At 43.3% G+C, this 14,578-nt stretch overlaps 1 protein-coding gene and 1 long non-coding RNA gene across 3 annotated transcripts in view; one reads left to right on the top strand and one right to left on the bottom strand.

The window, feature by feature from the left end:
* Positions 1-2,121: 2,121 nt before the first annotated feature.
* Positions 2,122-6,711, bottom strand: LOC137847656 (uncharacterized). The gene is made up of 3 exons (XR_011091020.1): positions 4,711-6,711; positions 3,956-4,046; positions 2,122-3,121 (listed from the first exon to the last, which is right to left on the bottom strand). It is a non-coding gene; the product is annotated as an uncharacterized lncRNA (long non-coding RNA).
* Positions 6,712-6,722: 11 nt separating this feature from the next.
* SLC44A1 (solute carrier family 44 member 1) overlaps positions 6,723-14,578 on the top strand; it is a 65,485-nt gene continuing 57,629 nt past the window's right edge. The window contains exon 1 of one of the 2 annotated variants that reach the window (XM_068665949.1): positions 6,723-6,992. In XM_068665949.1, coding sequence (XP_068522050.1) covers positions 6,966-6,992 — 27 coding nt within the window. In that variant the 5' untranslated portion in view covers positions 6,723-6,965. The remainder of the gene's footprint in view (positions 6,993-14,578) is intronic. The other variant, XM_068665950.1, reaches the window with a different exon arrangement.

The following is a 14,578-nucleotide window of genomic DNA, read 5'->3' as shown; positions in this document are numbered from 1 at the left end:
GAAAGGAAAATGACTTTAAAAGAAACATAGACCTGTTGGAACAAAGCAACGGAAATATGTGGAATCTGAACTCCAAGAGAGATTTATCCAGGCATTTAATTGAAGGGGATAAGTTTAAGTTTTTGCAAATGTCATTGGAAATGATACAAGGTGGGAAAATTAATGTAGCACTGGGTCAGATATTCCAATATTCTTATGAACGCTAACAGGCTTTCACTAAGTAAAGCACTTAGTTATGAGCTTAAAGGTAAGCATGTCGACAGTACTGTGGACTTTTGTGGTACTATTACAGATAAATGCATTTTGCCAAACTGAGGCCTCAATTCTTAATAACCACAGAATGACTTCTCAAACTGTTAACAAGTATTGTTCTAGAAAAAACAAGTGCTGTTATGCTACAGTAATCGCTGAAATGCCATTACTCCAGGAACTGCAGAGGAAAATAGATACGCTCTTCCTTTGATACGGGTGCTGTCAGAACACATTAAATCCATTATTCCCATAGGTAACAGAGGTATGCAGCTAAATTCTCTCCCGAAACAACAACAGAGATTCTCACCTATCAGATTCATAATATTGCCATTGTCTTCTACAGAGCTCAGCGGAAGCGAATTAAATAACGAAATGCACACTTCACACCTGTCCTCAGCCAGCAGAAGCCTGGCTCAGAGGTCACGGGCAGTGCAATATCTGATACTGCTGAACAGATGCAACCTGGAGGCATATATATATTGCTCACAGCATCATGCAGCTGTCCAGGACCGGGAAGGATGAAAGTCCTTAAGACAGGTCACACTAGCTCTATCCCCTTCAAAGGTTATTTGCTTAAAGAAGCAATCTGAATTTTTTATTTTTTTTTATTTTTTTTTCATTTCAGGAAAAAGTTGAGATTCACAGGAGCTGATGGGTGCACAGAACTTCTGAAAGTCTCCGTATTTAGTTTGAGGCAGAACAATTAACCTCACCCTCGATTTTCCGACATCCTTATGAGCACTTACAGGCAAAAGCACTTAATAAGCAAAGCACTTTGTTTTGAGCTCAAAGATAAGTACGTCTGCATTTGTAGGAAATGTAAATTAAGAACCTCAATTTCAAATAGATCTTGATTCCTCGTTACTTATATTTGTACTTATTTTAATTGGAATGGGAGAACTGTATAAAAATAAATTGCTTTTCAAATTGTTGATACCCTCATTTTAAAGGTGAACGTGAGTGATACAGAGAACACCACAACTGAGTTTCTTCAGATAGCCAGTCACAACAACCAGGTTGGGGCCTTTAAAACCCAGCCTAGAGCAAAAACTCCATGTGCAAATCATGGAGAAGCCCTTTGCATCTTTTGTTAGCTGTCACTGCCAGCTGCACTGGTTGTATATGTGTTCTGCCATCTACAGTATGGAGCTGAATTAGGCCAAGCCCTGTGACAGTCCCATCTCTCTAACCACCTTGCTGGTAGAACTCACCCTCAAAGTTTCAAATCCAGGACTCGCACACAGATTACCCATCAGTCTTTTGATCTCTGTTGGTGTCTGTTCACCTACAGTACATCTGTAAGAGTTTGTGTCAATGGTAAAGCACCAAGTTAGGTCTTAAGTCTGCACCTGAACTGAATGCCAGCTCTGAAGGTGACACTGACATCCTCCACAGCCAAATGTCTAGAACAGTGTCGTAGTACTGTGGAGTCGAGGAATGGCTTGTGTTGGAAAGGACCTTAAAGATCACCCGGTTCCATCCCCCCTGCCATGGGCAGGGACACCTCCCACCAGACCAGGTTGCCCAAAGCCCCATCCAGCCTGGCCTTGAACACTTCCAGAGAGGGGGCATCCACAATCTAGCAACTTCTGCTTGGCCACTACTGCAGCTAATGTAAAATCCACCACAGTTTAAGACAGCTTCTGGATAGCAATGTCTCTATCTGTCCTTCCCTCTCACACAAAGTACTACACAGAACGCCTGAGTCACACAACACACCGAATATTGCCATGTCTCCTTTCTTGTCTTACTCTGAGACTAAGCTGAATACTCCTTGATGAATGCTTTCTTGCATGACGTTAAGGAGTGCAGAGTGGAGTAGAACCTCCCTTCATACCACCTTCCATAAGAAAACAAATGACAGGTCCCTTTAGCATAGATTTTGTTTTCTTTATTTTATGCAGTAACTTTCCTCCAAGAGATTTACGGCAGCAGTAAAGAGATTTGTAGCAGGCAGTGCTCCATCTGTAGTCGTACATCCTCAGTGTGAGAGCCATAATTCTCCTAGAGCGAAATGACAAGAGATTGTAATGGCTAATCATGTATTATGATGATACTGCCTCCGCTGGAAGAATTGCGCTTGGCGTTCCGTGTCTCCTTGGGGCAACACAAAACTTTCTCACAAAGCTGAAACAAATAACATTTTTCTGGTTACTACTGTGACATCAGTCGGACATCTCTCCTTCCCCACCGTGCATCAGCACCATCCCAGCTCCTGTGAAGAACATTTTATGAAGAGCGTATTTCTCAGTGGGTTGGATGCTGGATATGGAACATTTCAGCTACAAATTGCCAGCGTGATTCCAGCTCAGGTTGATAATGATATAAATGTCTGGCAGATGTTTTGCTTGCATGAAATGATCTATTCATACAGTTCTTCATGCACAGGTGTCCAATATCAGAATGAAATCCAACAGGTTTTACATCGTGCAAAGCAACATATTTTAATATAGAAAAGATATTTTACTTTCATTACACCATCCATGGACTACTGTAGGCTGAGAGCAGATGCTTACAACGGCATTTTGCCAACACACAAAAATATTATTCTTCTAATGAGTCTTAAATTTTTTGGATAGCCACCAATAGACAGCCCCTCTGCTGTACACTTCTGACCTCATACCAAATTCTTACATCTCCTAGACTACAGTAGACCAAAATCTTGATTCAGAATTGGGGAAGGAAAAATTCACCCTCTTGATTAATTCAGAAAACTTTCTGTTGCTCTTTCTCTTTCCTTGGAGTCTCTGGTTCTCAAATTGAAACAGACCGAACCTGATCGATTTATGGGACTACAGCAAAAAGTAGAATCACAGCAGGTTTTCTGAGCTTCCCGGTAAGTTCATTGAATTATCTGTTCCTTTGTGGTCTGAAAGGTAGCAAGAAGAAAATCTTAGCTCTAACCTGAGAGCTCAGTGTTACTGAGCAGTATATAACTTCTCTTGGTCAGAGGTGAAAAATTCTGAAAGAATCCCGTCGTTCTAACTGCAAAGTGGGATACCTCAAATGCTTTTGCCATGACTAACACCTAACCAACAGGACCTTGAGTGTACAAGCTGCAGCTCAGAAGATACATCTTCAGTTCTCTGCTCCTTAATGGGTGTCCTGTGTGACTTAACACAAATACACGTGCTTTAATTCCTAGCAGTAAACAAGTATAAAAGCACATTAACTCTTCAAGAAGACAATCAGTTTCAGGTGGCTTCTTAGATACAGAAGATAACGTGGCCTCAAAAACCTGAGGAGGGGAATGGGCTTTATCACCACATTGCTCAGAGACATACTACTTGAGTGTGTTTACTGGAATGCCTTCTTACATTGTACTTTCATTAGTGTTCTGAAATCAGCAGGATCACTCTTAAATCCTGCACGGACAGACTTGTATAAAGGAAGACAGCTAGCTTGTTCACAGGGCAGATTATGAAGGGAATGTGTGTTTTTCTATATTAAAACAGATTAAAACAAACAATCAAACAAACAAAAACAAATATTGAGGCTAGGCACAGCACAGAGGATAGGATTTTTAAAAACACAGAGTTGTTGCCAAGCATTCATGCATGCAAATTCAGTGGTAGGTGGAAGAAGTAAGTGTAATGATAACAAGCAGAGTTTGTCTTTTAGAAGAGGGAGGGGAACACACAGACTGTGACAACACCTTGCTGCTGCAGTACTCGATATTTAGACTGCATGGTATAACTCTTACCTTCCTTCAACAACCAGGGCAGATCTGGACCTCCTTTTGATTAAGCAGTTAGCCCAATACTGAGCTTGCCTGAAAACTCCATCCCAACATGCTTATTTGGGAACACATACAACAAATCTCAGTTTTATCTAGGGCTATTTGACAAGGTCAGGATCTTACATCTTGTGAGAAAAGGTAAATATTGTCACATATTTCACACCTTCCGGAATGTTTCCTTATCTTCTTTTTCATGCCCCCTCCCCCTCCCTACATTTCCTAGAGTGGAAGCAGTCTGGATATAAGCTACAATTTATTTAACTCAAGTACCAAAGCCATTTTGTCATTTTAGGGCCTTCTCTGTGGTGCTCCCTTTCGGAATATCAGAAAGTACTTCAGAAACTCTAACCTGTCATTCTGAGTCTAGCAATGAAATGAAAACAGAGATGAAGCTCATCCTTCTTAGCTGAAGGGAGAAGGGCAGATTCAAATCTGCCACAGAAAAAGACCTAGATTCTTATTAACTCTAAATCTGGGCAGTCAGATTTACACTGTAACAGCTTGCAATGTAAAGATACCTTAGAGCAGATTATAATCAATTTCAGAAAGAAATCCATAAAACATGACTCAAAAAAGGTACTTAGGCATATGCTTAAAGTTCAACTTATGCATTACTGAATTAAGATTCAGCAATCCCCCTTTCTTTACCTTCCAGTTTATTCCTGAAATACTAATCTGAATAAATACAAAAGCAAGCGCAAACATGAATAAGAAAGAACCTTTTAACTCTTCCTCCCCTTTGTGTGACTGGCCAAAGAAAGCAGAGCTGAACTAAGGAAAGCCAGACTTCTATTGCTGCTGCTGCATCCCTGTCAAAAATGCAACTAATTTCCTCAGGGCAGAAGCACAGATAAGGGCAATTACTCTGGTGATTACTTCTAAGGCTCGGATTTGTCCAATTGCTTCCCACAGTTGTCACATACTTACACTAAACCCCAGTTACCTATGCGACAGCTGGTATGCCTTTACAAGCTTTTACATAAATGCTCTTCCAGCCACTGAAGGCCCAGGATTCTTTAATCACTACAAATCTACCATTCCCCCTACGCAGAGCTTTTGACTATTGGCAAGAAAGAGCCCACAAACGTGGGGGGCAGAGCCTGTGTTTAATCCATTACCATCCTCTGATAATCGTGCTGAACGTGTGAAGGCTGTAACTAGAAAGCAGAAGGCGGTATTTAATTATAATGACAACACTTGGATGAAACACAAGGACTAATAAAAAAAAAAAAAAAAAAAAAAGGTCTATTTAACAAACTGACTAAATCACTTCTATGGCACTCTCATCTTCCTGCTGTTACTGAAGCAAATGAAAAAGCAGTGCTGGGACAAAGGTCAATTTTACAAACGGCAATACTGCGGAGCAGAGAAACCGAAGTGACATGTCCCAAGACGGACAAGAAATGTCTAGGGGTTTCTTGTTACCTGTCCCTGTGTCAGCCACAAAAGGAACATGTCTCCTAGAGCATGTTCCTGCAGAACAGTTCTTTGATGGTCATGCTTTCAAATACAACAGAAATATTTGGGTAGAATCTGGCAGAGCAATCAACAATAATGTCAGGGTGTGGACAAGTGGTAAAAAAGATATTTTAGCCCAAGTGTTAGAAAGTCCAAAGTGAAGATTGCAGAAGTGATGTTATTTGCCATTGAGGAAGAGCTAAAAAAGACGTATGATTCACAACTCACCCACATGCCAGTTTTAGTTCTATTTTGGAAGCCTCTTAAACTAGACTCCTTCTCTAGTCACAAGGCCTCTTTTGCCTCATTCTGCCTGTCAAAGGATCACTTTAAGCTGAAATCAATATGGTGTTATTCCTACTCATGGATAGTCTTACTGTACTGATTGAATTAAACCCGCTGAAAAGATTCAGCAAAACACTTTAAAATTTGGAGTCACTTCATGCATTCAGGCCATCTCTGGGCCACATAAAGTCATCTTTTGAGGGGCTGTGAGCTTCCAAGGGGAACGCCGTTTCATCCTGAGGAAAGCTGTCGCCTTTGTTGCCAGTAATGACTACGAGATGTTACCTGGCTCAGAAGCTTTCAGGCAATAGCTAAGTGTGCGGCTTACAGAAGTGGTCCAGCCTACACTTGAAGCCTGATTTTACGTGTTATCGATACATCAAACATCGTCCTGATGTGGTTTGCATTGTCTTTATGTGGTTCGCACGGTCCTGCTGTGGTCTGCATTGCCCTAATGTGTTTCGCAGGGTCCTGATGTGGTTCATGATTGCCCTAAGGTGCTTTGCATTGTGCTGATGTGGCTCCCACCATCCTCACGCAGTTTGTGCCCCCAAACCCACCTCCCCCCAGCCCCACGGGGGGCAGGCACTGCACAAAAACACGGGGTGCTTGGGGGAGGACTACAGCCAGCTGCACAGCCACATGGCAATCAGCTGCTGCAACGCAGGGATGAAGCACACCACTAACGGGGGCTGGTGCCACCCGAGGAGACGGGGCAGAGGGAGAGTGCAAGGAAGGGGGGGGGGGAGAGAGAGAGGCGAGGCCTGGCCCAGCCCCACGCAGGCCGCGCCGTGCCCGCTGTTGCCATGGCAACAGCGCTGCCGGGCAGAGGAGCCTGCGCCACCGGAAGCCGCCGGCCGCGCGGGAAGCGGGGGCGGGGCCGGGGCTGGCGCAGGTACCCCCCGCGCTGCGGCGCGCTGGCCACGCCCCCTCCATCAAGCCCCGCCCGCTCCCCCTCAAGCCCCGCCCACCTCCCCTCAAAGCCCCGCCCCTCACCCGCGGCCCCGCCGCCGCCTCCGAGGGGGGCGCCGCGGCGGAGCCGGAGCTGGAGCCGTGCCCGAACCCCGCGGCTGCGCAGCGCCGACACCGACACCGGCACCGGCACCGGTACCGGCAGCACCGGCAGCAGCACACCGAGCACCGCCGAGCACCACCGCCCCGGGGCGGGCCGCGCCGCCGGGTGGATGCCCAGCGCCTGCCCGCCGCCGCCTGGCGCCTAGCGGGCACCGCCATGGGCTGCTGCAGCTCCGCCGCGCAGGTGAGCGCCTCGCCCCCAAATCCCCTCAGCCCCAAATCCCCTCAGCCCCATTAATCCCGTGTCCCCTTGTCTCCCCCCTCAGCCCCCCCTCAGCCCCTCGCTGTTCATTTATTTAAGATTTTTCCCAAAAAAAAAAAAAAGGCTCCGGGGGGGACCGGCCGTGCCCTGCCGAGCGCGGTGTCCCCTCGGTGTCGCTTCTGGTGTCGCCGGATCCGGCTTCCCTCCTTCCTCCCCCCCCCCCCCCCCCCTTCCCTTTCCCAGCTTCGAGGGGGGAAAAGTCCGCCCGCTGTCCCAGATGACTCATCACGGGGATGACTTTTTGCCAGCCGGCCCTTCAGGCAGGGGCTTTCTTCCCCTTTCCTGCTGTTTATTTTTACCGTTTTTATTATTATTATTATTATTTATATATTTTTTTAACGAGTCCTTCCCGTGCAAAGCGCTGCGGAGAGCTGTCCGGTGCACGTCCTCCCCTGCACAGGGGGTAGCAGGGGTCTGCATCGCGGTGTGGGGGGGATATTTCACCCCCCCCCCCCCCCCCCATCTAAAAGGAGGGGATTTGGGAGCTGCCAGGCCACTGCAGCAGCTGCCGGGGGTGCCGGTGGGGTGGGTGCTGGCAGCAGGGCTGCACGCAGCTGTCAGGAGCGGTGCAAGTGGAGCCGGCGCAGACTTGGAGCACCGCGAGCGAGTTTGGTGTTTGCAGGCGGTTTTGTGTCCAAGTCCTCTCCCCAGCCTTGTTTTCGGCGATTTCCGCCCAGGTTGCTTTTGCGAAGTGTTTAACAAGCCCCTGCTTGGGTCTCGTGTGTGAATTTGAATTGCCGTCCCCCTGCTCTGCGCTGCCCTTAAATGAAGCAGCAGGCGGGTTCGGGGGGTAGCGCTACGCCAAAAGCAGGAGAAACAGATCCTCTGATCAGGGGTTTTCACTGTCTGTCCTGTTCAGAGGCTTCGTGTAACTGGTCTTGTTTTCCAGAGAAATTTGCGCTCCCCTGCCAGATCTCGTGATGTTAATAGTATGCTGCCGAACCTCTCATTTGCTTTCCCTGTGTGTGGCAAGATGTGGTACAGTAATTGACCCTAGCATCCCGTATATGTAACTGAGCTATAAACAATGGTTGGCTGTTTAATTCCTAAACCGTCAGCAATTGTGCCTTTCCTCGGGAAATCCAAATCAAAGGGTGGTTGCTGAATATTTTACCAGCAACAGTTTCGTCTGGCATATTGTTTGCAGAAATCGCTCTACCAACACTGCATTACAGCCTAACGTCTGTCCTCTCCTCCCTTTATCATTAACAATAGAGGTTGGCTTCCTCATCTAGCCTTGCCTTTTTATTTTCCCCTTTCCTTGTTTCCTCTGAAGCTTTCCTTGAGCAGGGTTCCACCAGACGTTCCTTCATGTTGCCTCACTTCTTATTTCTACCTGTTTAGCTTCATCTTGTCCTTTGATGTACAGTCATCACGATTCTTCACCCTCATTCCTTATGACTTTATCAAGTTGATTTCTCATTAAGTTTATTCTTCAGCTCCCTAGCCTGTTTGATCTTCATCTGCTAATCCCCATTTTTGTTTCTGAGAGAGGTGATTAGTTCTGTTGTGACTTTGCCAGCCATTTTCTTGTTTAGTTACTGCATCTCCCAAGTCCTTTCTCATGACTGCCACCTCCTCATCTCATTTACGTTACTGCACATACCTGTGACTGGTTGTAGAGCCAGGTGGATTTCTTTAACATCTTCTTCCTGTCTTATATTTCATACTCAATTGCCTGTTTTTTTTTGTTTGTTTGTTTGTTTTTCTCAATTCATTTCACTAGTTCCTTTGCTTTGCAAGCTGTCAGGAGCTCTGCCTTAGGCTTTTTCCTGTATCTCTTTCCCTGCAGAATCTAAAGGCTTCCAAAAAAACACAATTGGAATTGGCATGTTTACCTTTGGATTCTCGTGTTTGCTTGAGCCTGGCCCCAAAGTCCCATTCATTCCATTTTAACTCCCAATGTGTGTTTTTTGCCTTTTCCTGGCATCATATTCCCTACCTGATTTTATTCACAGTTACTGTCCTTCATCTGTAAAACTGACAGTCAGCTCTAGTCTGCTTTCCTTCTTTTCCAAACTCTTGGAACATGAAATCTGAATCTGTTGTTGTACATTCTTTCCTCTTTCTTCATACAAAGTTCTTCCAATGCTATTTGTGTGCAGAGCTGCAATTTACCTCATTAAGCTCTCCACATATTCCTCCTGGCCAAGTTCAGAGGCTTCCCCTCATTTCTTCCCCTCCCTGGCCTCTGTGGCTTTTGGTATTGCCAATAATTCTCTGTATCTTGATGTTGTATTCTTGCAGAGCTTCTGTGATGCTGTCCTGTTGTTACTCTTCAAATATGTTCTGACTGTTATTTTCTCTTCCCTGCAGCTGTGTGTGTGTGTATTTCCAGTTGTTTTCTGTTTTTTTCCTTGACAAATCAATTAAACATTCGTGATCTGAATCATGCACTTGAAAAATATCTGCATCATTATTTAAAAACCTGTGTTTAAAAAAAATCACACTCTTAAAAGCACACAACAAGAATAGAGCATGGTTGCTGTAAATCCCTAGATTTTTTTTTATATATCATATTCTTTATGGAATCACAGAATGGTTTGGGTTGGAAGGGACCTTAAAGATCACCCAGTTCCAACCCCCTGCCATGGGCAGGGACACCTCCCACCAGCCCAGGTTGCCCAAAGCCCCATCCAGCCTGGCCTTGAGCACCTCCAAGGATGGGGCATCCACAGCTTCTCTGGGCAGCCTGTGCCAGGGCCTCACCACCCTCTGAGGGAAGAATTTCTTCCTAGTGTCTAATCTAAATCTCCTCTCTTTTAGTTTAAAGCCATTGCTCCTTGTCCTATCACTACACCGCCTGACAAAAAGTCCCTTCCCAGCTTTCCCATAGGCCCTCTTTGGGTACTGGAAACTAAGGCTGCTGCAAGGTCTGCCCGGAGCCTTCTCTTCTCCAGGCCCCTAATCCCTCAGCCTGTCTTCACAGTAGAGGTGCTCCAGCCCTCTGATCATCCTCATGGCCTTCCTCTGAACTCGTTCTAATAGGTTTAGTTTCACTGAAGTAGAAAATTCAAGTTTGCAGTTGAGTAGCAATATTCTCTTTCCTTTCTTTCTGGTCTTCTCCTTCACCAGTGGTGTTTTCTGCTGTCTCATTGTATTAGTCCATGATAAACTGGATTTGCAGAAGGTACTGTAAGAGTTCATCACTCCCATCTCATCCTAATGTCAGGCTCTGCTGTAAATCTGTTTGACTGAAGTAATCCATACAGGTGTTTTTAAGCAAGCAACCTTCCTTTAATTGGGATTGCTCCACTGGTCTGGTTTATAGCACAGCTCCACAAAGTTAGCATTGTTATACATGGGAGTCAGAAAATCATAATTTATGAAATGGAACAAGTTGTGGGAAGAAGTGGACCTTCTCAAACTACTTTTTCGTGGAGTAGTTGTGATACAGAATCTTTTCTCCATTCCTGCTCTTCTGTAGATGAATTGAAGAGGCTGACTGTAGCAGTTCCACGGTATTTGCTTTGGCATGCTTGTTATACGACCAAGACAACTTATCAGGGTCTTGCTGTTTGTGATGGGTCTGGGAAATAACTGTGTTGTTTTTTGTTGTTGTTTTAACCCTTACATCTTTCTGTGCTATAAGCTTAATCCAAGATATTTGTGAAAGGAACTTCAAATCTTGAGTTCCTTCAAAACTGGAGGTGCAAGTGGGGTGAACAAAGCACTTGTTATTCTTGATGTTTTTATTGGTGGCCTTGGTCAAAAGCTTTCCATTGTAAAAGGAGGAGAATACATTATCCATTAACTTTCTGTTAAGCACTTGCTATGAAAGCATCACAGAATAAATGTAGAATTCCTCGCTTTTTAAGTATTTCCATAGTTCTGGTGACATTTAAGTCTCCTGTGAGGTGCTACATATAATACCTATCATGAATTGCACTTCACCCATAGCTTTGTCAGAGGTTCTTGCCCTCAACTTTCTGCATATAAGGGGCACCAAACCATGCCTGTTTCATTGTGGACATGGATATGATGAAGGAAGAAGACCAGTTGTATAACAACATTGACGGGCAGAAGCAGAATGAGTTGTGAGTTCTGCTTTCACCAGCTATAAGGTTTAGTTTCCCTTTCGACACCTTGACACCAGATGAAGCCTCTGGCAAGCAGTATGAAGGATGAAGCATACAAGCAGGATTGAGAACAGAATAAATCAGTCAGGCACCTCATGGTGCTCTTTACTTTTCTCTTTTTTTTTTTCTGCTGTATTTCTGGCCTGAGCTCCACTCACTTCCTGTGAAGCATCAGGTGTATATTTTACAAATGCTGTCACAAGCAACTGTACAACGGGTGCGAATGATTCCTTTTGATCTTAGCACAGAAGGAAATATTTTAACTACAGAGCTACTTGTGAATACTCTTCTTCAAATTCATTGAGTGATGTTAGCTACTTTTGAAGTTTAGACTGTTTTTCAGTTGTGTCAGATCTTAAAAGTTGTAAGTAACACATTATTTCCTTTTGCTCTGTGAGACAGATAACTCAGACTGGCTTTTTTTTTTTTTTGGCACTTCAAAAATGAATTCTTGGATTAAGAGCAAGCATGGACCATTGCATCCTTACAAGACAATTCTTCTGCAAAGTGAGAGTGATTTTAGAAAGGATTAATTATCTTGCATCGTTAATAGTAAATGTTAAATTAAAAGCTTATGTTACAGTAATTTAACTGGCATCTAGATTGCTGTCAGCGATCAGACTTGTAGGTTGATAATCATAAGGGTGTATTCAGCATCGTGCAACTGACAACTTTTATTTTTCATGATGAAGAAATGACACCGTGGTTATGTGGGGAAGTTGTCAGCTGTCTTCATGCTGTTCATTCTAAAGGGGAGCTTTGTGCTAACTATGCATGCATTTTTTTCTTTTAATTATAATTCTTGTTCACTTGAACTTCGGGGGTTTTGTTTGTGAAAATCAAAACTTGCGGAAATAAGATAGGAACTGTTTTTGAGTCTTTCTCACTTGAGGAAGCTGGGCAGGTATGTAAATCTTAAGGTTTGCTGCTAAAAACCACTCACAGGGAGTGTTGCCAGATTAATTCTACCCACTGCGTGAACCGATTTGAAAATTTTTACCTATAGAATCATGGAATATCCCAAGTTGGAAGGAACCTACAAGGATCATCAAATCCAACTCCTGTTTGGACCACCCAAAAATCAAACCATATGTCTGAATCAAACCTATATATATATATACATTTAATCTATATCAAACCTATATATGTTTTTTTTGTTGTTTTTTTTTTGCATAAATTTCAGGGAACAAGCTTGTGTTGGTGAGTAAATTAGAGGGCTCTTCTAAGTCTTCCAATCACTTTAAACTTTTATGGATTTATGAAGTAAATACATTTCATTGCATTTAATGACATCCCTTGACTGCCCCCCGCCCCCCCCCCGCCCCCTCCCTTTTTTTTTAAGGCTTTTAGGTAAGCAGACCTCAAGAATGTTTTAAGTAGAACAAAGAGTTAAAATTCAAAACCTTTCTTTTTGAAGTTCAGTTTTCCAGTCTTAAGATTAATTTTCTTTGATTTAGTATGATTTCAATGCCTAGTGTGCCAATGCACTGCAAGAATGGGAGATGATTGCAGCATATAGGAAGGCTGAGATTCTGTCCTGCCTGTTACATGACAGTTTCTATCTGTAGCTGTTTTAACCAGCAATACTGCTAGAATAAAGTGGAGTGTCGAGGCAAACAAAATGCAGTGACTTGTGCCTGATATCCTCTCCTTATAGATGTGATACAGTTAAGCAGCTGTTTACAGCAGAAAAGAATTCTGGACTGGATTTATTTTTTTCATTGGAACCACTGTTGCTGTTCTCCAGATGCATTATTTGACTGAGGAAGGGAACTCTGAATATCCTATTAAGGTCTGTAGAAACAAAACAGGAAACCCATTAAAGTGTTTTGTTCAAGGTCATTATCATTGTGTTCTGGGAATGCTTTTTCAGGCTCCCCCTAGTTTGTTATGAAGAACTGCAAAGTAATTGCCTACATACAAGGAAGTGTGCTTATGTGATAAAGTAAGTGCTAGATACATTATTTCCCTTTTTATTCTCCCTTCCCTCTTTCTTCCATAAATCATTTAGAGGCTTCTTAGCATTAGTTCATATTAGTCTAATGCTCTTTAAATGTCTTTCAGGCGCTGACTGCCCTCTTACTGTAATCCTGAGTGGTTTTTGTTCTTGTTATGCTAGAATTTTGGACCTGTTCAGTCAGGATTTTTTACCAAGGAGGCTATGTAAGCTCAAGGTTTTCCTTCCTGATCTCCATTAGAGGAAACTGGTGCTGCTGGTGTCCTTTAGATATGGTTAAATATGCATATTGGCTTCTCCATTTCCATTATAGTTGAGTCTTTCAGCTTTCGTATGCAGTGATGTAGAATAATATAGGTGGCCAGTGTATGCAAGAGTTGGTTCCTAGTGTTCAGTGTAGTGTCACAATTTTTTTTTTCAGGATCATGTTTGTGTTGACACGTGCTAATATGAGCCTCTAGATTCACAGAACCCTCTGCCAAGTAGGTCTTTGCCTTTGAACCGTAGGATGCTCTTCTGTAACGACTGCAAATGCAATACAAAAATACATGATTTTATGACTTTCTGTTGACAGCTCTGAATGTGGGATGCATTTTGAAAGAATACTTAGCTAACTGCTGTCAGTGACTCTAGTACGTGGCAACATCATTTTTCACAACAGTATTCTACAGGCCGTGAGCTCTTAAAAAGTTGTGTTGCTTTTGGTCTTGAATTTTCTAGCTTTAGACAGTTCAGAAAGGAGAAAGTTCTTTTAGAGCAAATCACTTACCACAGATAGGGAGAGTGCACAGAAGTAGGGGCAGCATTTTCTGTGGAATGTCCTTAATTTTCTATGGAGCCCCATGAGTGGGGTTTCTGCTGTGTTATTTCTTCTGCTGCTAATGTCACGTTGTGGCAAAGCTAGCCTCTTTGGAAGCAAAGGGCATGCTGTAGCTGGACAAAATTTCACTAGTCCCAAGTGTGGAAAAAAAATGTAATTTGGGACTTGCAGTCTCAAAGTAAGAATAAAATCTGAGGATCTGCTTGATTGATGTACATGTAAAAAAAATCAGTGTGGATGAACTATTTAGGTGTAAAATATCATTAAGCGTATTTCTTTTTATTGATAATCATCAGTAGAACTATGGAAATAGGAAACATTAATTGAAGTGCGTATTTTAATCACCTGACAAATATTTCTGTCATATTTGTTAAGTCTTCTTACTTATTACCGCTTTCAAATAAACACTTAACTATGTGTAATGAAGAGAAGAAACAAGGACTAAATACTCTGAGGGTTAAAAACTGAGCTTTTATCTCCAGATGGCCTTATTTCTTAACTTCAAAATATCAGCAGGTGTGCTGATCATGTTGGCTCTTTTTTAAACAGCTGCGTTATGTTGCAAGATAAATATTTAAGTTGTGGACCATGATGGAAGTGATGTCACAAAGGGAATTTTAGAAGCAGTGTTAAATATGACTGAAGCGATGTG

This window comes from Anas acuta, chromosome Z (genome assembly GCF_963932015.1).
Source record: "Anas acuta chromosome Z, bAnaAcu1.1, whole genome shotgun sequence".
Lineage (NCBI taxonomy): Eukaryota > Metazoa > Chordata > Aves > Anseriformes > Anatidae > Anas > Anas acuta.
The sequence above is the reverse complement of the archived record's forward strand: the minus strand, read 5'-3'. Positions and strand labels throughout refer to the sequence as shown.